This window comes from Aotus nancymaae, unplaced genomic scaffold (assembly GCF_030222135.1).
Source record: "Aotus nancymaae isolate 86718 unplaced genomic scaffold, 86718_ANA_hifiasm-v0.15.2.pri h1tg000041l, whole genome shotgun sequence".
In the NCBI taxonomy this organism is placed as follows: domain Eukaryota; kingdom Metazoa; phylum Chordata; class Mammalia; order Primates; family Aotidae; genus Aotus; species Aotus nancymaae.
Genome location: NW_026988455.1, coordinates 28839959 through 28863517, shown reverse-complemented (window position 1 = coordinate 28863517; position 23559 = coordinate 28839959). Strand labels below are relative to the sequence as shown.

Below are 23559 nucleotides of genomic sequence, written 5' to 3'. Positions count from 1 at the left end.
TATATAGGGTTCCCCCAAATTATATTTAAATTGAATTTTTATAGATGAAATCACATATTAAAAACTTTTGTTTTCCAAAGACCATTTTAAGGAGGCCTGTGAGAGATATTTGGTAAAGGAAACAATTAAACTTTGCCAATTTAAGTTTAGTAATATCACATTTCTTACAGTGAGGGACACTGTCACAAGATACACGTGCAGAGTTCAGCTGCACACTTGCTTGATTGAGGGGAATGTCACTGGTAACTGGAAATCTTTCTGTAAATTATGAAAGTGAATTGGGCTCTTTTATCAGCTTTATTTCTTCCTAGGTAGTATTGTGGGAGGATTTACTTGAATACAAGTAAGAGGGTAATATCAGATTACCTGTTTTCTATTAAAAATATCCAAACTTGAGTTTTTTCCTCAGTTTCAGGTTAATATCTATATGGTCACTAGGATCTGAAAAATTGACTTTATCTGTCAAAGTTTAGACAAACAGCAGAAGCAATACATGCTAAAGAATATTAACAACTGGCTGGGTGCAGAGGCTCACGCCTGTAATCCCAGCACTTTGGGAGGCTGAGGTGGGTGGATGATTTGAGATCAGGAGTTCAAGACCAGCCTAGGCAACATGGTGAAACCCCATCTCTACTAAAAATACTAAAATTGGTCGGGCATGATGGCAGGCGCCTATAATCCCAGCTACTCAGAAGGCTGAGGTATGAGAATCACTTGAACCTGGGAGGTGGAGGTTGCAGCGAGCCAAGATTGTGCCACTGCACTTCAGCCTGGGTGACAGAGCGAGTCTAAAGAAATGAAAACAGACAAACGAAAACAGTAACAACCAAGATAACCATTGCAGATACCCGACTCAGAGTGCTTGTCTGTTCCCTGGCTACGAGGTCTTAGATTTTTTCTCCTCTTGTTTGATGAACACATGCAGTCAGGAAGCAGTGCATGAGAGGGAAGGGCCATTGGATTAAACATTAGGAGACAAGATTCTTGTTCCAGGTCTGCCTTGCTCAGTAACCTTGACGAGGTCACTTAACCTCATTGCACTTTGGTTTCTTCATCTGAAAAAATGATGCTATTAGATCTCAAAGGTCTTTTCCAGTCCTTGATTTTGTAATTACCAACGTCAGACTACATTAAAATAAACAGATGAAGGATTTTAAATACCTTCACTCAGGATAAGTACTCTGTTTAAAGAATGTACTTGATTATGTTTGTTTCCCCAAAGGATAAAGTGCTTTATATTTAAAGTTGAAATAATATCTAATCTGTCCAGGTTTAGATTGGACCCCAAACAGTTAAAGGATCAAAACATTGGCATGTAGGGTCTTAACAAAAATAGACAACACTCTAATGAAATGTAATACTTTCAAAGGGTATTTACTATTGATGAGCAGTAAAAAATAATGATTTATTATACTCACAATAATTAATCAGTAGCAGCACACTTATTACATTGACCAGTTTGATCTGTTTTTGAAGTTTATGAGATCAGGGCTTCAGGTAAATTTTTAAAAGTTGTTTTTGTTATTTGTTTTATTTAGGAAAGAAGTACTATCAAAAAGTATCCATTATTTTATTATTTTTGGTATTTTGGGTGATGAATCTATATAATATAAGATACAGATATTATAAACCAAAGTCAACTTCAAATGGATTCTTTCCACTGTCAGAAATCTCTTGCATCTGTTTGGAGCTGGTTTTCAATTATACTGAATAGATTTGAGAAATGACTGTAATGCATGGGTCTTTAGTAGAACAGAGAAAGGAGTTGTTCTGAAGCTCTCTGTAGGGAGTTACATCCACCCTGATGATGATACAAAATACTGATGGATTCCAGAATTTCTGGTCATGTGTTTTTCTAAGCCAGGCAACGGTTGAGTAAAATTCCCTATCAATGACACAGACATCTCGATGGGGAGAATTCTGAGCTTTCTGATGCTATTAACTCTCTCTTTTTCAATTTAGTTGCACCAACTATCACATTTCTCGAATCTCCAACCTCAGACCACCACTGGTGCATTCCATTCACTGTGAAAGGCAACCCCAAACCAGCGCTTCAGTGGTTCTATAACGGGGCAATATTGAATGAGTCCAAATACATCTGTACTAAAATACACGTTACTAATCACACGGAGTACCACGGCTGCCTCCAGCTGGATAATCCCACTCACATGAACAATGGGGACTACACTCTCATAGCCAAGAATGAGTATGGGAAGGATGAGAAACAGATTTCTGCTCACTTCATGGGTTGGCCTGGAATTGATGATGGTGAGTAACTGACGCTTTTGCATGTGGGGAGAAGATACAGTCTATCATTTACCTGTTGACAAAATCATGTATACAATAAACCATCTCCAAACCCAGTGGCTTAAAACTCCATTGTTTAGTCTTGCTCATGGATCCATAGGTCAGTGGAGTAGTTTTGTTTTGCATGTACCTATTGTGGGATGCAGGGTGATGAAGCAGCATTTACATAGAAGATGTGCTTGTTATGACAAGTGCAGAGTGAAAGAGGACAATAGGAAACATGTGAGGCTTCCTAAGGCCTAGCTTCAGAGCTGGTGCACTGGACTGTCTCTTCAGTGTATCTGCCATTGGCCAAAGCAAGTCATAGGGCCAAAGCCAAGTTAAGGGGCAGGGAGTGGTACTCCTCCCAAGAAGGTAATAAGGAAATTAACAATTTTGAACAGTTATCTGATATACACTGTATTAATAACTACTCTAGGGTGCTTGGACATTTTATGATAAAAGGGCTATTATTATTATTACCATCATTGTTGCAAGTGTTTAATGAGGTTTTGTACCCACAATGGCAAAACCCATGCAAAACCACAAGCAGAGGAACTGTGTTTGGTTGGATTGTGATGTATTTAAGATTTATTTTCTAGCCCCTTATCTAATTCAAAATGGAGAATTCTGGTTTCTCATCCATGGATGAGAAATTAGTGTCTTGGACTGTTTTGCTTACCTGGGCTTACTGAGCTGAGTGATTCTTTCATTGGCTCGCAAGCTGTTTTCCTAGGAGTGATAATAGCACCTCTCTGACCAAAGGCTTGGATGGGGGAAAGGATGGCTAGCTTCAAGGGTCTACTCTGGGTGCAGCAGGAGCATGTCAGTGTGAGCTTCAGGAACAGCAGGACTAGTGTCTTGCATTTACCTGCTTCAAATGCTGCCACTCAGTGGCGTGTTCTTACCTGCTCAGTCTCCTTGCTCAAATGCTTGCTACCAGTGTGGCGGCCAAGGCCTGTGTTTGGTTTTTGGGAGCTGTACATGAATAGAGTTTCTCACCAGTGTAGCTCTGAGTTAGTCAAAGTCATGCAAAGATGACTTGGAAGAGGGAAGGGAAAATAAAACCTTGGAGACTTGCGAGGCAGGGGCTGCTTGAGCCGCATGTATCTGTGTGGCTCCCAGGGCCCCACCACTGGCAAAGGTGATTTGTGCAAAGCCATCTCTGCAAAACAATAAACAAGAATGCAGTCCTTCTCATTACATGATAAGTTCCTATTATTTTGCTCTTCACTAAACATCTTTTTAAATGCACAATCTTCCTTAGCATGTTCAAAATGTGATTTGGATTGTATGTTTGATTCATAAACAGCAGCCCTTCAGGAGCACATAAAACAAGCAATGTTTGGAAGCAATACCAAGATACCCCTGACTGTTGTTGTCTTTCCCATTAAATCTTCCTCTTAATTGAGAGTTTAGCTGCTTGGCTACGGTTGCTGTAGTAAATCTCTAGCTTGCAGTGTGCAGGAAGTCTCATTTGAGGGAATAACAGCTTCATAGTTAAATCCAGAAACACTGATTTAGGACAGTAGCTTTTTACTCGTTCTTACATAAACTTTTTGCTTCTGAATAATTTTAGATCTGTAGAAAAGTTGTAAAGATAGTATAGAGTTCACAGACTTATCACCTCCCCCATCATTGTTTTTTTAGTTTGTTTGTTTTGTTTTGTTTTGTTTTTTTGAGATGGAGTCTTGCTCTCATTGCCCAGGCTAGGGTGCAATGGCACAATCTTGGCTCACCCAAACCTCTGCCTCCCGGGTTCAAGTGATTCTCCTGCCTCAGCCCCCCATGTAGCTGGGATTACAGGCATGCGCCACCACGCCTAGCTAATTTTGTATTTTAGTAGAGATGGGGTTTCCAAGTTGGTCAAGCTGGTCTCAAACTCCCGACCTCAGGTGATCCACCTACCTTGGCCTCCCAAAGTACTAGGAATAATTGTTTTCTGGTATAAGAATAACTTGATGTTTCTCAAACATTCCCTTTAAAAGAAATAATTACTTAATTAAAAAATACAACTTAAGCTAAATTATAAAGATATTTCTTCCCCTCCTTTCTATCTTCTTGTTCATGAATTTATTAGGTCTTTAAAATATTAATATCTGCTTTTAGAAAAGCTCTTTTTTTTTCTTTTTAAATATTTACTCAAGTGTCAGCTATCAAGGAGTAATAAATGAAAATGGAAATGAAGGAGACTTGGCCCAGGGTGATATTGGATATAAAGGGCCCTAGTGGGCCATAAACCAGTGTGACCGATTAAAGATTGACCCCACTTGGCTTGGGGATAGAATCGTTGTGGGTATTTATGAGACTCACAGCCATAGCACACAGATAATGACCTTTCTTGGAATTGCTTCCTTTTACTCTTAACCTCTTTTCAAACTAAAGAAAAATAAACAAATAGCAAAAAAAAAAAAAAAAAAAATCTCCTGCTAGTCTAAAGTGTATTCCAAGCTAAGGACAGCAGGTCAAGTTTGGCTTTATATTCCATCAGTATTTCTACTGTTATCATATGGTAATTGAGGAAGAAGTTTAGCTCTCACAAATCTTTTTGATAAGAAATTTCAGCTACTTTCTCCCAGCTGTTTTGGTAAGATCCCCCCTTCCCTTTTTGATTTGTTATATTAGAAGTTTCCTGGCTTACAAGGAAGCAGGCAGCTTGGCTCACTGTGAAGCTAGTTGCATTTTCCATACAGAGCCAGAATTAATGTGACAGCTCTGGTGTCTTTTAGAGTATGTGCACCTCATTCAGCTTAGAACAGATCTCTGCCTGGGTGTAGTGGCTCTTGACTGTAATCCCAGAACTTTGGGAAGCTGAGGCAGGCAGATAGCCTGAGCTCAGGAGTTTGAGACCAGCCTGGGCAATATGGCAAAACCTTTTCTCTACAAAAAATATAAGAATTAGCTGAGTGTGGTGGTGTGTGCCTGTAGTCCCAGCTACTTGGGAGGCTGAAGTGAGAGGATTGCTTGAGCCTGGGAGGCAGAGGTTGCAGTGAGCCATGATCACGCCACTGCACTCCAGCCTGGGTGAAAGAGCCAGATTCTGTCTCAAAAATACAACATAAAATATAATTTTTTAAAAAAGAACTGAGATTTCCATGGGATGATCATTTTGCTTAGGAACTCATTTTCAAAAACAGAGAATAAAGAGTTTTGAAAGAAACTGAAGTATAAATAAACCAAAAATTAGTGAGCATGGAAGAGGATGGACCAATTGGATGTAATGAGAGTCCTCATAACCTTTACTCCACACTAGATGAGGTGGCAAACACTCTGCCACCCTGCTCTCCACTTGGAGGAAGGATGGGGCAGTTTGACCCCAAGCCAGTGACAGCTTAGTCCAAGGGGGTGCCAGTCACAACGTGTGAGGATGTGAGGCAGGCATTAAAAGAGAGCGGCCCAGCAAACCAAGATACCTGTGTAATGTCTCTTGAGATTGTAGGGGCTTTGCAGACCTTGCCAATTCCCCCTACAGCAAGCTAATGTGGCAGGACAGGTGCTATCAGATCTTCAGATGTCAGCCCGACCCCAGACACCAAGCCAGTGCCCTTCCCCATCTGTTAATCCCTGGAAGCCTGGCTAGTAACTGAGAAAGAGAAAAGACCTTCCCAGACTCCAGACACTAAATTGATCATTTTGGGTCCCACATTTAAGAACTGAACTTAGCTCCTGTGAGTTTGGGATTGTGTTTAAAGCATAAACTGCAAACTTTGAGCTTCAAAATGAAATCTAGAAAACCATAATGTTTCTCTTTCTAGCACAGTGAAGAGCACAACTTGTGACAATCAAATACAGGAGTTTTGTGTTACTTTTGTTTTCCATCATGTCTTTAAAATCAATTCGGTAGGAAAGATCTTCCCTGGCTCCCAGAACAGTTGGTTCCTGCCCCTTTTTGCACATTTGAATCAACTGGGGACTTTTTGTCATGATTTTGTTTGATTCAATTTTTAAATACACCTTCCTGGGGCCTAGCTTTAGCAACTCTGATTCAGTGGTTCTGGGATGAGAGTTGGGCTCTGGCAGTTTTTGTTTTTAAGGTCCTGGTGATTCCAATGAGCAACAAGGAGTGAGCCTCACTGCTTGGAGTAGAACTCTGAGCTGTGTAACGTTTTTCTGCTTATGATTGAGTGACAGGCAATCCTTTGGTCATTTTAGGCTGCAGATAGAATCTCAGTTGAGAAGTAGCATGTCCCACCTGAGCTAGAAGTGAAAACTCTGGATTTGAGCTCATGGCCAATTTCCTGTTCTCCCCAAGTTCAGGCTGGCAGTATGGGGTCAGGGATGGAGTTTGCTGAGGTTTCAGTGCCCCTGCTGCCCAGGTGAAAGGGAGTGGAGAAGGAGATGACAGGAAGTTTGCTTGCTGGTGACTTTGTGCTCTAGGGACCTGGGAATGTTCAATGCTGATGCACAGACTTTCTTTTCTGGATACCTTCGTGGGCTCCTGGAGATTTCTCTCTTTGTATTTCCCACGACATGAACAAAGGTACCTCTGCTCCAGCTGGTACAAGCAACTCCTGACTCCAGGAAAGCATTTTGTGTTGTTGGGGTCCCTCAGCCCCTCCAGGTGGCCCTGTTGGCGGGACCTAAGACTCCCTACAAAGACTTTCTCCTGTGCTGCCTCTGGCCTGCAGGGGGCACTCATGCTCTCTTGTCCTCTGGGTGTACAGGTCAAGCCAAATGCCACCTATACCCCAAGCCTGCCGGTTGCTTTCACCTTCTCTGGCAAGGGTCAGGCCTTGTCCTTTGAGCCATCCATTTGCAGGGAACATTGTTCAAGCTCACGGAGTGGTTCTGTGGAAGCCCTTTGGTAGGGCGGTGTCAGAGCAGCACTTCCACAAAGAAACTTCTTTATAAATTTTTCCTTGTTCTCTCCTTCCAAGGATCTCTTACACTCTCAACGTGAATCAGACATTTCTAGGGACATGGATCCAGTTCTCAGCCAGTTCTTTTGTGATTTTTGCCTCTGAGTGCCTCACATCCACTTTGGTATCAGTTACTGAGGCAGGAAGAGTCTCATTTAACATCCCGTTATGCTGGAATCTAGGGATTTTGAACAATGTGCCAACTGTCTTTGGAAGTATGAGAAACAGAGGGTCCTGGGCTACCCCTTGCAGTGAGTTATAACACTTGAGACAACGTAGACCCTACTCTTAAGAAGGTGGCAGGGGCGAGATGCAGGACGGTGGGAATAAAACACAATCTCTTGCCCATATGTCAGAAGACACCGTACTCACCTAGAAAATATAAAAGGTGGAGAAACACTTGGCCGCTTATCCTGCCCCCTGTTCCTCCTTGAGGTTGCTTTTATCCTGGCTGTAAGAGATCAGTTTCTCATTCCCAGCAATGGCCCTGCCTTGATATTAGGCAGGACCCAGCTGAAGGTATGCAGAAATTACAAGCGATGAAGAACAAAGACACCTCTTTAAGTCTTCTTTCTTGTGGAAGCCAATGAACAGAGAATGTTAAGTGGAATAGGTGGAACCTCTAAGATTTTACTTCTAATGAGATAAACTGTCACTTGCTCTCAATTCAAATGACTCATTCAGATCCGATGTTTGAACTTGGAATCCTACGCATAGTCTCCACTCTCCATGTTATTTCAAGGGTAGCTTTGGTGTAGTGGGAAGGGTTTGGGCTTCGAACTCAGATCTGAGTCACAGACCAGAGTTCCATCCTCCACAATCTATGTGACTTTGAGCAATTTTCTTAACACCTCTGAGTGTGAAGTGTGGATTTCCCTCTCTGTAAAGTGTAGGATTCTAGCCCTAAGTAGAGGGCATCTCTGTGTCTACCTAAGGAGAGGCTAACATTGAGCACCTGCATGTCATGTGTCAGCCTCAGCTTAGAAGGTTCCCATGAGGCTAAGCATATCTGAAGTGCCTGAGGCAGTACCTGACACATGATAGGCAGGTGCTCCATGTTATCCTCTTCTTAGGTAGGCACTGAGTATACGATAAAGAAGGCAAACATGCCCCCTTTATTTGTTTATGTTTATGTCCTGTAGCCATTAGGGAGAAACTTTCTACCCAGAAATGCTTTTATCTCACACTAACTTTGCCCTTCCTTAACCAGAAGCATGGGCTTGCCCAGAAAAAGGACCTTGAGACTTTCATTTTACTACCTGAGCTTTCTAGACTTGGCCCTTGATATGATTTGCTGTGTCCCCACCTGAATCTTGAATTGTAGCTCCCATGATTTCCACGTGTGGTGGGAGGGGCCTAGTGGAAAGTAATTGAATTATGGGTCAGACTTTCCTGTGCTGTTCTTGTGATAGTGAATAATTCTCACAAGATCTTATGGTTTGATAAAGGGAAGTTCCCCTGCACACACTCTTTCTTGCCTGTTGCCATGTAAGACATGTCTTGCTTCCCTTTCACTTCCTGCCATGACTGTGAGGCCTCCCCAGCCAGGTGGAACTATGAGTCAGTTAAACTTCTTTCCTTTATAAATTACCCAGTCCTGGGTATGTCTTCATTAGCAGCATGAGAACAGGCTAATGCAGTCCTTTAAGAAGAAACTTAAGTCAAAAATTTGATCCACCTTTCAGAGGGTGGATCAATGTAAGATCTTTCTGCTGTCTAAGCTCTTTTACCCCTTCTCCTTTTGGAAGTGGCCCAGAGATGTGCCATTGGGGCAAAACCAATCTCCTGGCCTATCTCCTTTTTTGTGGCTATGGACAAAGATACCTTGACTCCAATATTGGGTATCTAGCTATTACTTTTTGTTTCATTGAAAAATTATCGTTTTCTGCTGGGTGCAGTGGCTCACACTTGCAATTGCAGCATTTTGGGAGGCCAAAGCATGAGGATCCTTTGAGGCTGGGAGTTCCAGGCCAGCCTGGGCAAGAAAGTGAGACCCCGTGTCTAAAAAAATAAAAAGAAATAAAAATAAAAATTATCATCCTCATACCCAGTGAGACCTTTTGACTCTGGTAAAACTTCCCAATGAATTGTAAATCAAGGCTTCTTGAACTTTAATGCACATACCAAACTCCTGGGGACTCTGTTAAAATGAAGATTATGATTCAATGGATTTGAAAACGGGCCTAAGTAATGTACTTCTAACAAGCCCCCCAATGAGACTGGTACTGCTGGTTCATGGATCATACTTTGCGTAGCGAGGATGCCCTGCAGAAGCTGGAGGAGCCACTGGAAGAACTGGTCAGGCATCCATCAAGATGACCTTGCTGACTCTCCCTGAGGATATCAAATAGTAATAACAATAAAAATATAGAAGAGATGGTGCACAGAGATGCCTTCTAACTGGTTTTGGCATAAAGTCCAATGAATTCAATATGTGGCTTAAAAATGCTTGGGACAGTGAATAAAAAGTAGAGTGAATAAAAAGTAGGAGTTGCAGGCACATACACGCACATGGGGTGGGGTTATCTGAGAATTCTTCAAAGGTTCTCATGTATCCTATTTAGCTTACTGGCCAAAAAGAAAGACTTGTCTAAGATGAAATTGATCCACTCTATGTCTGTCATTGAAATTCAATCCTACGTATAAAAGTCTCTTCATGAACCAGAAAGTGTACATGGAGACTGAGTGGAGATTAGAAGTGATGAAGGTTTCTTTTTAAGTAGAATTTGAGGCAGAAATTTATGGCAGAGAGATAACTTATGATTTGTTAGGAGGAAGAAACCTGGAGCCTTTGTTAGCATTTTCTGATCAGATAGCCCAAGGCCATATATTTCTATAAATGTGAACTCCATGCTGATGAAAAGTAGATTCTGTTATCAGAATCATTACCGAAATGATTTAATCCTTTGGCTTGGGACAAACCTAACTAGAGCACCAGGTGATAAAATACCCTTGTTTTAAAGCTTACCATTCTTTAGGCAATGCATAAAGACTGTCTCCATGGCCCACTCATTCAGGAAGAATGTCACAGCTCAAGAATGCTCATTCACACAAGCAGTGGGAGTTAGTGACTTGCGCTTCCTAATTCGGGAGCTCTTGTCTCTGATGCGAAGTGCGCGTCAGGAACAAACTATAAATATTGGAAGAGCTTTTCCCACAGCTTCTCCTTCCGTGCTGTTTTATCGAAAGATTCATGACGTCTGGATGAACTAGAGCTCTCTGCGGCACTTAGAATGCCCCACACTAGTGGATTTAGATTTGGTGTACTTAGTCTAAAGAATGAGGGGAGAGGAAATTTCTCCAAATGTTATGCATTAAATAAAGCTCTCCTGGCTTTATACTATTTGTTCCTTTGGTCTTTTCTCAGGACCTGTTTCTTGTCCTGGAAGTGAAGGAGAGAAAGTTGCGTCTGCTTTTCTGCCTTAAATAACTGAGAAGAGAATGATTTGGCCATAGATTCAGAATAATGATAATTAAGATTTGTACTTAAATAGCTCCTTATATCTCAAGAGTACTAATGTTAGTTAATTATGCTTCCCAAAGCTCCTGAGGAGTTGCCAGAGCCAATGCTATTATCCTCTCCTATCTTATAGAAGACTCCATTTTTACAGAAAAAGTGGAGACTCCCAGTGCTGTGTAGCAAATGAGTTGCTCAGCCAGAAAGGAAACCCAGATACTGCAATGCCAATTTCAGGCCTTAAGTTCAGCCTGCCCTTCCAAAAGAGAAGAGGAGAACCTGAAAATCAAAAGGCTGATCCCCCCGTTTGTGAGAAAACACTGTCGACAAAGCAAGGACAGTTTATTTGAATAGAACAAATCTTTTGTAACTGACTTATCATATGGAATTCTTTGAAATATTTTTCAAGATCACATGATCACATTAAATAGAGTCTGCAAATAGAATGGATAGAAAAGTCTTTTCTTTTTTTTCTCTTTCTTTTTTTTTTGGTAGAGCACTAGAGGGAGACTAAAAGTTTAAAGGAAGGAAACAGATGTGTCTTCCTGGCCTCCCCATTATTTTTTATCTTGTTAGCAGAATGGAAAATGAACCCTACTGTCAGGCTACTTCTCTTCCCACAATTTATTTTTTTTATCCTACAAACGTGTTTTTCCTTTAATTGTAGAGTCTTAACAGTTGAAATGTCGTAAAGATGTTTTCTCTCTCATCAAGATTTACATAAAGTCATAAGATTATTCATGAGCTATAAGTGAGTTTAAAAGATGGAAATAAAAAAGCCCTATTTGAGGTGATTTTGCGTGGAATTAGGAGGATGGTGCAGTGTTTGGGTTTGATGCTGTTGGGGAAAGAAGAAAGTGATTCCATCTTTGATGCCTGGAAGCCCAAATGCCCTCAGGGCTCATCTGCAGCCAGTGAGGTCTGCAGTCTCTTGTTACTGCAGACCTCACTGGCTCCCTGGAAGCTGTCAGGAGTGCGGCTGTGGCTGTGATAGAGTCGTTACTGTTCTTTTATTATTTTTTCAACTTGAATTTTGGAATCGGAGGGTGCATGTGCAGATTTGTTACATGGGTCTATTATGTGATGCTGAGGTTTGGGATATGACTGAACCTGTCACCCAGGTGGTGAGCATGGTATCCAATAGGCAATCTTTCAGCCCTCCCCTCATCCCTCTCTCTCCATCCTCAGTAGCCCACTTGGGGCACTTCAGGCTGCACCGTGGACTGGCTGCTCCCTTCCTGTAATTCTTGACAACATTCCTTAGGTCAAGAACAAAGTGAAGGGGAGTATGGCACCTTAGGATGCTCAACACAGTTTTCAGAAAACAGCATTTGGCCATCAGATGAGCACACATTGGTACTCGGCCCTCAACCTATTTTAGCTGGGGAGGAGTTGCAGCTTTTATACCCCAGTGAGCTGTGGGGGTCAGACAGTCTCCTGCTTATTTGGAACTCCAGTGGGTTGAACAGAGTTCCTGGATATCATTATTTTATTCCGCCAACTCCCAACATGAAGCTGTAGGGCTTGATGCTGCCTCTCCCTACCTAAATCTGAGATTTCTGATTTGATGAGTGCTACTAGGATAGCACCCAAGGAATCATAATAACCCTTTCCAAACCTCATTTTCAGGGCATGGCTCAATTCAGATACAGCTTATTTGTCTTTCATGCATTCTCTTTTCCTTGGATTTTTTTCCCCCGTAGCTAGTGTTTGTCTTTCCTCAGTGACCTTTTAGTCCTGCATATCCCCAACAGGGGTTCCTAACTTTAGCATATAACAGTGTGCAACAGTAGGTAATGAAGGTACCATTTAGAAATTAGACTTAAAAATGCAAGACATTTTCAAAAATGACCATTGCCAGAAGTCTAAAAAGGAAGTGGTATGTTTTTTTCTGTCTGCATTTAAAATGATGGTAGTAATGACCTTACTGTTGGAATGTAAATATCATGGACGGTTTTGCTAAACTAGGAAGTTGTTAGAAGTGAAATACTTGATGAGCTGGGGTCAGCTGGAGTAATGTGACCCTTGCTTTTCATAAACATTAGGTCTGTGCATCCTCCTATGTGCCAGTCTTCCTAAACCTTTGTATACTGAGAGGAGTTTATTTGTTGTGGTGGGTAGACCCTTGTCAGACATAGTGCAGTATGCTTGGGAGAAATAAAAACAACTCTGTTATAGTTTTTCTCATGTTGTCTTTCCAAGAGTTTCGTAATCTTACACTAAATTTGGCTACAATGGACAAAAGTAAAGTGACAGTACTTGTCATTCATCTGGGAGAATTAAGTTAGGAAAAAATAGTGCTTTCCACAAAGTTTAGATACGGCCTAAGAGATTTGCTGGTGAACTTGGTAGGAAAGGCATCCACTGATATGAATCATAAGTCTAGATAGACACTGACCTATTTTTTTATCTAATTAAATTAAATTAATTAATGTATTTATTTTTGAATCAAAGTCTCACTTTGTTGCCCAGGCTGGAGTGCAGTGGTATGATCTCAGCTTACTGTAACCACTGCCTCCAGGGTTCAAACGATTCTCGGGGCTTAGCCTCCAGAGTAGCTGGGACTACAGGCAGGCACCACCACGCCTGGCTAATTTCTGTATTTTTAGCAGAGATGGGATTTCACCATGTTGCCCAGCCTGGTCTTGAACTCCTGAGCTAAGGTGATCTGCCTGCCTCGGCCTCTCAAAGTGCTGGGATTACAGGTGTGAGTCACCACTCCCGGCCCTGACCTACTTTTTAGATTATGGGCTAATGTCTTTATTTACAATTGAACCCCAAATCCCATTTTTCCATACCTGACATTTGTTACAGTGAATAGGTTTGATGTTCTTGGATCTTCCTAGGGGCTTTGTGTGGGTAGTGTGTTTGGGTGTTCCCGTTCTGCAACGTGGCATATTAAACCTGGATGTCATTCATAGTCACTGAGGCCCTTTAAATGTGTGGCTGAGATAAATCTAGCTCTGAACCCTCAGTCTTTGCACTTTCTTATGGAATGGTAGGTGTAAAAGTGATGGTGACTACAGGCTCTTCTCTCATGTATGTGGGGGTTCGTGAGGGCCTGAGAACAAATCAATGACCAACTCCTCCCAGGGTAAGCAGTGAAAGCCCTACAGCCAGAAAAAGCCCTCAGTCCTGGGCAGATGGAAAGGATTTGGCTGGGACAGTCTCAGTTTTTAAATTTGTAAGCCCATTGTCTGAGGAATCCCCTTAGTCCCTGGCAGTCTGGGATGGTTGGCCACCCTACTGCAAATGAAGACCCACACACTTATATCCAAATATTTAAAAATTATAAACTAAGTCAGTGACCTGTGAATTGTGAGATAGAGTAGGTTCCATCTTCCTGCAAGGCAAATATACAGTTATGATGATGTGGAAGGCTGGATTTGAAAATCTCAGACTGTGTTGAGAGGCACATTGGGAAGAAGGACGAATATCTTCTAAATAATGGATTACTGAGCAGTTTGAAGGATGACTTGCTCTCTTGTGCTTATAGAATCTTTCCTTCAGCAGGGGTAGTGAGTTCCCATGGTGAAGGGGGACACCACTTGGTCTAGGGCTTTTGTAAAGGGAAAGGACTTCAGAGGACAACTGAGTCCCCTGCAAGTGACATCAGGAGTGTAGCCACTGGAACTTCTTGTTGCTGCTTTATTCATTGAGTTACCCCTCAAACTGCAGGGCAGCCTTCAAGACTCTTCTCTGAGTGTTATAACAGTTACAAACAATCATGACAAGACATATTCACATATAGTAACTCAAAATTACTTTGAAATGGTATTTGGGATAATAAAACTCTTCAAAATATTGAAATTTACTGGAATCAGATTTTGCTACATTGCTACAGTGCTATCACATGTGGCTGCACAGGGAGTGCACTGCACAATTTCCCATCACATGTGGCTGTACCCATGCACAGGATGTGCATGGCATAATTTCACATGGACTACAATATGAAAGGCGCCCCCTAGAGTTGTGCAAAGCATACACTATACAGCAGTATGTAGCATTCCTGGATGGAAGTACACAGCCATTCATTTCATTTTTTTCCCTGCTAAAATAGATATTTTTCTAGTTAACATGCGTTAGAATTCTAATTTGAACATCGGGGCCACTTTTATTTGGTTCTTTATTTGGACTGACCTTGATTATTCTCTGGGGAATGCATGAACAGAAAATTGGCTCATTTCACTTTACTTTAATGGCATTTTCCTGCTAAGGGTTCAGAAGTGAAATGAAAACTGAGTAAGCTTTATGGTTTACAAGTTTTACTGTCTCACATGGCAAGTGAGGACTAAAAGCATAGGAAATAGCTTTGGAAATTCATTTTGCAATCACTTAAATGTTAAAACAAAATTTAATTTTATTTCCAAGTAGACTTTCATGTAGAGATCCAGTTAGCGCTGATTGGAGAATAAGTAGCAAATGTTTTTGTTACCAGCTTTTGTTGATGCTGAGCTAAAAAAAATGTTTTTGGCAGGTCTCACAGAAATACCTTAAAGCAGAATATTCTGATCATCTTGGTGACTACAGAGCCATCCCCCCAATTAAATTGATAACTTTCATTTTTCTCTCTGACATCCCATTTTTATTTTATTGTACTTTAGGTTCTGGGGTAATGTGAAGATCATTAAGTTCTATATGTCAAAGATTTCAATAGAGGAAGTACATTTTATTTTTCTTTGTTGTGTTTGGGCATGAAAAAAAGGTTTCTTCAGCCTTAAGAACTCCCCTGAAGACTAGGTGGAGTCTAAAATTATGCTTTAGATAGCATTATACAGTGTGGTTAACAATATGCTCCTGAATGCAAATGGCCCTGCTATGCACTTGACAGTTACCCTCAAACCATTAGAAAATAACAAAAGTGGTATGAAAATTATCTGTCTCTGGAATAAAAATACCAAAACTGCAATGAAAATGGCCAATTATATAATAGAAACAGTACCGAAAAAAAAGAAAAATGGTGGTAATTCATTGATTGCTGAAGGTTTCTCAAAGCAATTTGCAGGTTTTTGTTTTTTTTTTTTTTTTTGGAGGAATGAAAGTTGGAGAACTGGGGAGGGGAACAGAGTTAATGAGAAACAACTCAAGAACTTCAAGATTTGTTTACCTGTCATGTAAAAGCAGTTTATTAAATTGCAAAACTTCAATGTATGTTTAGTTTATTTTAGTTGGCATAGGTTAGTAGTTTTTGACTCCAAAATGCATACTTACAAATCTTTGTTCTGTTTTGCTTTTTAGGTGCAAACCCGAATTATCCTGATGTAATTTATGAAGGTAGTTATCATATTTTCTACTTGGTATTTTTTCTCAAGATGTTTGTGTGTAGTGGAATAAATCAGCTGAAAGAAGATTTCTAAGCTCAGTTAAATATACACTTTAAGCATTACATAGGCCAAAATAATATTTCAAAAATCATTCAATATTGATGGCCATTTTCCCTTGATATTTACAGTGCCTGTAAATAGCATTTTCTCTCTTATACTCTGTTCTTGGAAGTAGTAAATCCATTCCATTGGCTGTTACAGACATCATTATTTCCTTAATTGGGAACTAATTACCTGTTTAAAAGCCATGGCTACCAAGAAAAGGGAGGTATATCAGTTTCTGGCTATGACAGTAAAGCCAATTCAAAATGATGCTTCTTGTATAATGAAGGCGTTTGGCTCACAGACAAGAATCTCAAAGGCAGGGCTTGATTTAGGGTTTGCTTGCAGAGCTTCACCATGTCATCAGGGACTCAAGTTCTCTTTATCCAACACTTTTTTTGCCCACCATGCCAGCTTCACTGAAGGCTGGTCCCCTTATGGTTACAAGAGAGTGTTGGGGTTGGGGGATCTGCTGCCATTCACATGAATGGGAGAAAGGAAAGTGCTTCTGAAGATGTCCCAGAGGAAAGAGGACTTCCCAAGAGACAGGAGACAAGCCCTCTTTGTATCCAATTCAAGACCTGATTGGTTGGTTCGTAGTCCATTCTTGCCCTTACTACTGACAAGAGGAATGGATTAACCTTTCAGTAACTAAATTCACCCCAGAATTTAAGTCAGCTTCCCTGGAGGTGAATAGGCTTAAACCCCTTGGAAAAAAAAATGAGATTTTCTCAGGAATGTGAAAGGAAAGAAATCAAAGGACAGTGGCACGATCTCTGCTCACTGCAACCTCTGCCTCCTGAGTTCAAGTGATTCTCCTGCCTCAGCCTCCCAAGTAGCTGGGATTACAGGCACCTGCCACCACACCCAGCTAATTTTTGTATTTTTAGTAGAGACAGGGTTTCACCATGTTGGCCAGGCTAGTCTCAAATCCCTGACCTCAGGTGATCAGCCCGCCTTGGCCTCCCAAAATGCTGGGATTATAGACACCTGGTCTATATTAGCTTTTGATGGAATAACTCATCTTTCCTTTGCTGTTTTGATCGAATGCCAAGGATGTTTCCCTAGGTATGAAAACCCATGTTTAACAGATTTCCAAGCCAGGAAGCCACTGTTTGGGGATGTGGCAGGCTACATTTCAAGACTTGGCTTGAAATTTAGGAATGATTAAAAGATTGAATAAAATATTATATTTATATATTTTTCTATAAAATGTTCTGTTCTTTAATTTTATATTTATGTAGGGATTGATATTTTTTTCTATAAAATGAGCCTGCCTGAATGTTTATTGTATGCGTGTGTATTTAACTCGAGCTAATTTTAACTATTGTCTTTACCTGCTTGTGCATGTTAAGCATTTCTTCCAAGCTGTGGTTTGGTTGATTTTTTTCCACATGATTTGTGTGTTGTTTTTGTTTGTATTTGTCCTGATACAGTTTAAAGGAAGAATACCTCAAATTGTTTTAGAGAGAAATAAGTTTGAATTGTGGTTTTTACATCTTAAAATTATATTTTTGACCCTTTTCCAGTTACTTAAAGACTTTAAGAATGTCATCTTCCTGTTACCTCAGATCTCGCTTTGGATCTTTGGGCCAAAATGTCATGATATTAAACTATAGACACTTTAATGATTTAAATTTTGCAGGTGTAGTTGGCTACAATATGAAGAGAGAAAACTAGACATATAAATGATATCTGTTAGTGTTTAAAATCAGTAAGTTTTAAGACATTCAAAAGGAAAATGGTGAGAATGTAGTTTTGGCATTAAGAATGAAACAGCAAACACATAGAAAATAAATTTTTTTTCTGTTATTTTTTGTTCACAAAGGGATACTTTGCTAATAAAAATACAATTTAAATTGATTGCCCCAAGGCCAGTCTGATGATTCTACCTGGAGAAGTTTAGCTGGGGCAGTATTAACGAGGTTGAAGGCAGTGTACCTATTGAGAATTAAAATACAAACATTATAAACCACATTGTTTGCAATAAGTTTGCCAAGAGTTTTCTGAGACCTTTTGTATGTGATACTGCTAATAAAAACTTTGACTACCCTTGAAAAAAAAATCAGTCATTATTTCTATCCTGACCCGTGTAGACTAAAATTGATCCAGAAGGCAGCAGCTGCTTTGTGACTTGGTGAAATGAGAACAGAGTGTTAACAATGTTAAGTATTGTGCGGGTCTACCTTTTAATCATTCTGAAACTGAGATATTGGCGCTTCAGAACTCTTCAAAAAAGTTTACATGTGGATCCAAGTTTCATAATGATGCTTGTTCCACGTCTTCTCTTATGTCTCTGCCCTTGGTACAAATAAGTTGCACCTGCCCTGGGAATCTGTGTTGCTCATTTCAAGTCTGGGGTCACATGTGGGTTCTGCCATCTTCTTGCCTTCTCCTAGTCATTTAACTTTCCTTCACTGATATTCTTCAGCTGTGAAATGGGCCATTGTGTTCTGTCTCTAAAGACCCTTCCAGGTCTATAAGTCTATGACTCTTAGATGATCGATTCCCTGACATGCTTGTTTCAAATATGCCATCCATAAACAGATATATGCTTATGTGCAAAGAAAAATCCCTGAACCAGGTTTAGGGCTGACTAACAAGACAATGATGTAAAGTTCTGGGTTGAATAAAATGTGGGCGTTGTGCAATCTCAGCTCAGCTGTGGATTGAACTCAGCAGCCTGGTCACGTCCCTCCACAGCCAGGCTGTCGGGGGTTTGGAATCTTTGTGATTTGTCTTGCTTTGTTCTGGCTCTTACTGTGGCCTTGTGTTTGTTGGCAGCCTAACGACAGCTTCATGTTCTTTCTCATTCCCCTTTTTCCCACTTAAGATTATGGAACTGCAGCAAATGACGTCGGGGACACCACGAACAGAAGTAATGAAATCCCTTCCACAGACGTCACTGATAAAACCGGTCGGGAACATCTCTCGGTGAGTGGAATAAACAGGTGTCTGAATTGGCTTTGAGCATTTTGGATGCTTCCATGTAGAGGAATGTAGCTGCTTTGATAAGACATTTTTATTGTTCATATGTAAATACGGTGTTAAAGGTGGGAGGAATTAATAAAAATGCTTTAAAAAAGTGATACAGGTGTTGTATGGCCTTTGACTTATTTGCTGCTTTTGTGCACCACTTTTAGATGTAGTGACTGCTATTTCAATTATCTGTGCTTTAGAAGGGTATCACTAGAAGAGCAGGAAACCGGCTTTATAATTCATGGACTACACCTTCATACCTGTCTCCTTAAACTTTTAGTAAAAGTTTGACTGCTCACCAGATGTAGTAGCTTATGGAAGGGACTGGCAGTGGAGGGGATACAATAATATTAATGAAATTAAGATTCATCGTTTAGAATACATCAGAGATCCTACAAGTGAATATTAGCACCTCAAATACAAATAGAAGCAGAGCAATGCAGTACAAAGATAGAAGTGGAGGAGCAGGTGTTTTGTTCCTTGCAGCTGGGACACTCAGAGGAATCTTTGTGAAACAAGTGATTTTTTGCGTGGCCTGTGCAGGAGGGTTGGGATTTGGACATACAGGAATGGAAGGGAAGGGCATTTGGGGGTGTGTGAACAGGAGCTTGTAGATGGCAAAACACAGTGAAGGCGCTTAATTGGAAGGTAAGGCGTGTGCAGGACGACAGGTTTGAGCTGTAGATTGTGGCCAGGTTGTAGGTCTTGACTCAGAGTCTCAGGTGTGTAGATTTATGATGCAGTGAAGAGCCATTGAAGAGGGAAGTCACAAGATTCCAGGGGTCTATGATGGGACTGGTCTGTCAGTTGCTCTTGTCTGAACCCAATAGCTTCATCCAGTTTTTCTTTTCCTTGCTGTCATAAGCACACAGCGCTTCCTGTGAGCTCTGCCTCCTTATAAATCCCAAATATGTCCATATCTCTTCACCTCTACTGCCACGGTCACTGGCTAACCCAGAAGTTGGCAAACTTGACCCATGGGCCAAGTCCAGCTCACCACCTATTTTCCTGTGGTTTGCAGGCTAAGAATGGTTTCTACCTTCTAAGTGGCTTAAAACAACAAAAGAAGAATGATGTTTCATAACACATGAAAGTTTTGTGAAATTAAAATTTTATTGTCCATGAATAGAGTTTTACTGGAATACAGTAACTCGCGTTCATTTACGTACTGTCTGTGGCTGCTCTTGTGCTCCAATGGTGGATGGAGTGGTTGCAGCAGAGACCATATGGCCTGCAAAGTGGAAAATACTTACTTCTGGCCTTTTACAGAGAAAGTTTGCCTCAGTTGTTCTTTCCTGCATGACCACACAGCCTCCTAACCAATCTCCCTCTCCCACCCTTGTGTTTTCTGGTCTTTCTCCACACAGCAGCCTGAGCAATCTTTGTAAAGCACAGATCAGATCACTTTTTTTGTTATAATGCTCAGAGTCCTTTTACTGCAATTGCAGTAAAACTTTTCATATGGGGCTGGGCATGGTGGCTCACACCTGTAATCCCCGTACTTTGGGAGGCCGAGGCGGGTGGATCACGAGGTCAAGAGATCAAGACCATACTGGCCAACATGGTGAAACCTCGTCTCTACTAAAATACAAAAATTAGCTGGGAGTGGTGGTGTGCGCCTGTAGTCCCAGCTACTCGGGAGGCTTTGGAAGGAAAATTGCTTGAACCCGGGAGGCGGAGGTTGCACTGAGCTGAGATCACACCATTGCACTCCAGCCTGGCGCCTGGCGACAGAGCAAGGCTCCTTCTAAAAAAAAACTTTTCATATGAAAGCTGAACTTTTCATGGTGGCCTATGAGCCCTGGGGGACCTTGTCTTTCCCCAGCTTTTTGACTTCATTTCCCAAGCTCTTCTCACTGCTCACCACCTGGCTTTTTCATGCTCTCTCCAGTGCTCCAGGCCTGCTCTTTGCATTTGTGGTTCTTCTCTCTCATTTGCTTCCTGATGCCCATCATGCGGCTTCAGCTAGGTGGCCAGCAAGCAATCATTGTACTCTTCCATTTTCTTTGGAGCAGTTATCATTTTCTGGGATGGCCTCATTTAACTGTTTGTTTGATGTATTTTTTATCTTCTCTAGATTCTTCGGTAAGACTCTTAGTAGGGGCAACCAGGTCAGTTTTTTTCACAGCTGTTTCCTCAAGCCCTCAGAATACCTCCTGACACCTAATAGGCACCCAGTACATTTTGCGGACTGATGAGACTTGCAGTGAGCAGTACAGGACAGAGGGATTGGAAGTAGAATGATCCATTAGGGGTTTGGTGGGGCATTAAAGACATGTGATGTATACTCGAACCAAGGCCATGGGAGTGAAAATGGGAGGTGCATAAACAGATGCAGTGCAATTGAAACTTTATGCATATCTAGTATAGAGGTATGCTCCATATCCATGCACACACGTATACATGCAGAGACACACGCTTCCATAGATGACTATACGCAGTACATTGAAATAGCAAGAACAAATACCATGGTAAGTCAACTGGGGAATGGTGTTTGCTTCCTGCCTTATGCAATCATTTTAGTTTTTAATTCTCATGCCAATCCACTTAATATTTCTTTGTGTAAGAGAGTTGTTTCTGTAAGAAATCTAAACAGCATGTATTAAGCCTGTAGGTGTATACGTATCCCAATTACACAAAATTATATGTTGACTTTAGTTTTCCGTTTTTTTTTTAATACAAATGATAAATTTAGGCACCTGATTGGCATATCTCCATGACATTTGAACCATCTATAGTATAGTTGCTGGAAGGCAAGATCAGTAAGTTTGTATATTATGACTGCTTGAGGCTCCTAAAATCTGTATGAGAGGTGCAATATTGTGTTTTGTAGAATTTAAAGAAAATGTTAGAATTATGTGTGGTTCAGATATTTTATATATAAACAGTTCTTGATCAGAGGAAGGATCATTAGATTAGAGGAGTATGAGAGCCAGGAAGCTGATACAAAAGATAAAAATGTTTCTAGTCCAAGTGCTCTTCCAGCATTTCGTTGAATTTGCAGGAGAGGACAGATCTCCCTTGTTCTATCCTAAGAAATATCCTCAGATGAAAACCAACCCATCAAGCAAGTAACCAACCTATCAATCAAACAACCGACCAGACAAACTCACCCATGCTTGTCTTCCATGTGAAAACAACCTCAATACATGCGCGGTACACAAAACTCTGTAATTATCAAACAATCTGATTTTGAGGAAGTGATTCTTTTCATTGTCACAGGCATCCTTGTTTATTAAAGGATTTAAATTTAGAATGGCTTCAGTAGCTGTAAGTATTCATTTGCAGATCCTTAGCTGCTTTTCAGCAGTAGAGCCCACTTCCCATTTTCTAGATTGACTTACACATTCTGTAACTAGGTAGAGAAGCCAGGGCAGGCATTACTATCTAATGAGGAGGTGGAAGCTTGGATAAGTAAAACATCTGTTCTAGCTGTCATGACTGGTAAAAGCAAGTTGTCCTGTGAACAGAGGGATCTAGGTCTCCTAAATCCCAGTTAAGGACTGTCTGAAGCAGGTGAGACACTGTACTGTGGTACCGCTGCATGGTTGGAGGACTTTCCAGGAAAATCATCTAACTCCCTCATCCCAGTTTTCTTATTTATCAAATGGAGTTTGGCGTTGTTTATTTAGGTATTCCCCTTCTATCTATAGAAGTCTGAAATTTAATAATAAAGTAAAGAAACTTATAGCTAAAATAAAAAAAATACTATGATCTCTTTCCCATAAAAACATTAGTTAGAAATAAAGATTTAAAAAACACCCAAAGTCATGAGGTCAGCTTGAGTGAAATGGTTAAGTTTATACATAATTAGCTTTGCAGGAGTTGCTACTATTCTGTTTTTATATGGGCTGCAGAGACAAAGTTAAGTCTGTACTCGAACATTTGCAGAAGCATTTTGGGGGAGATCTACTCACAGTTAAAATACCAGAGAAGAGAATGATCATACCTTTGCTCCACACCAGCTAAGTGCTTGGCATTGTGTTTTTTTGTGCTCTGTGACTTATTTAATGCTGTTCTCATCTGACATCAGAGATTGTGTCCTGGGAGAATTAGCTGTATGTTTGTATTTTCCTGCCTTCATTCTCAACCAAATGCTTTGGAGAGGCAATGTAGTGAATAAGTCACAGGATTTATACCTGGACAGACTTAGTTCCATTGCCAAGCTCAGGAGGTGTGACTGTGAGCTGCTTATTTAATTTTTTTTTATAACTCTTAGTTTTTTAACATCACCATTGCTAACATTAATTTATTATATATTGTAGTACTGTTCCAAACCCATTATCTGCATTAACTCATTGAGGATTTACAACAACCCGCAAAGTAGAATAATTATATTATATTATCCATCTTACACATGAAGATTATGAGATGCAGAGAGGTTAAGTAATTCTGAAGTCATGCAGCTAATAAGTGAAAAATCTAGGTTTTATACTCAGGAAGAACCCATGGTTTTAATCTCTACCCTATAATGCCTCTCCCTATGAGATGGGTATATCAGTTAGAATAAACTCTGTTGCAGTAACAAAACCTCCACATCTTAGGGGCGTAAAACAACAGAGGTTTCTTTCTTGCTTCATTTCATGTATTGGGTAGGAGCTCTGTTAAGCCT

General features: G+C 40.7%; 1 protein-coding gene across 5 annotated transcripts in view; it reads left to right on the top strand.

The window, feature by feature from the left end:
• Positions 1-23559, top strand: part of NTRK2 (neurotrophic receptor tyrosine kinase 2) — a 347366-nt gene that overhangs the window by 53927 nt on the left and 269880 nt on the right. For all 5 annotated transcript variants that reach the window (XM_021676039.2, XM_021676037.2, XM_021676041.2 and 2 more), the window contains exons 8-10: positions 1963-2268; positions 15841-15876; positions 18802-18902. In XM_021676039.2, the coding sequence (XP_021531714.2) occupies positions 1963-2268; positions 15841-15876; positions 18802-18902 (443 nt within the window). The remainder of the gene's footprint in view (positions 1-1962; positions 2269-15840; positions 15877-18801; positions 18903-23559) is intronic.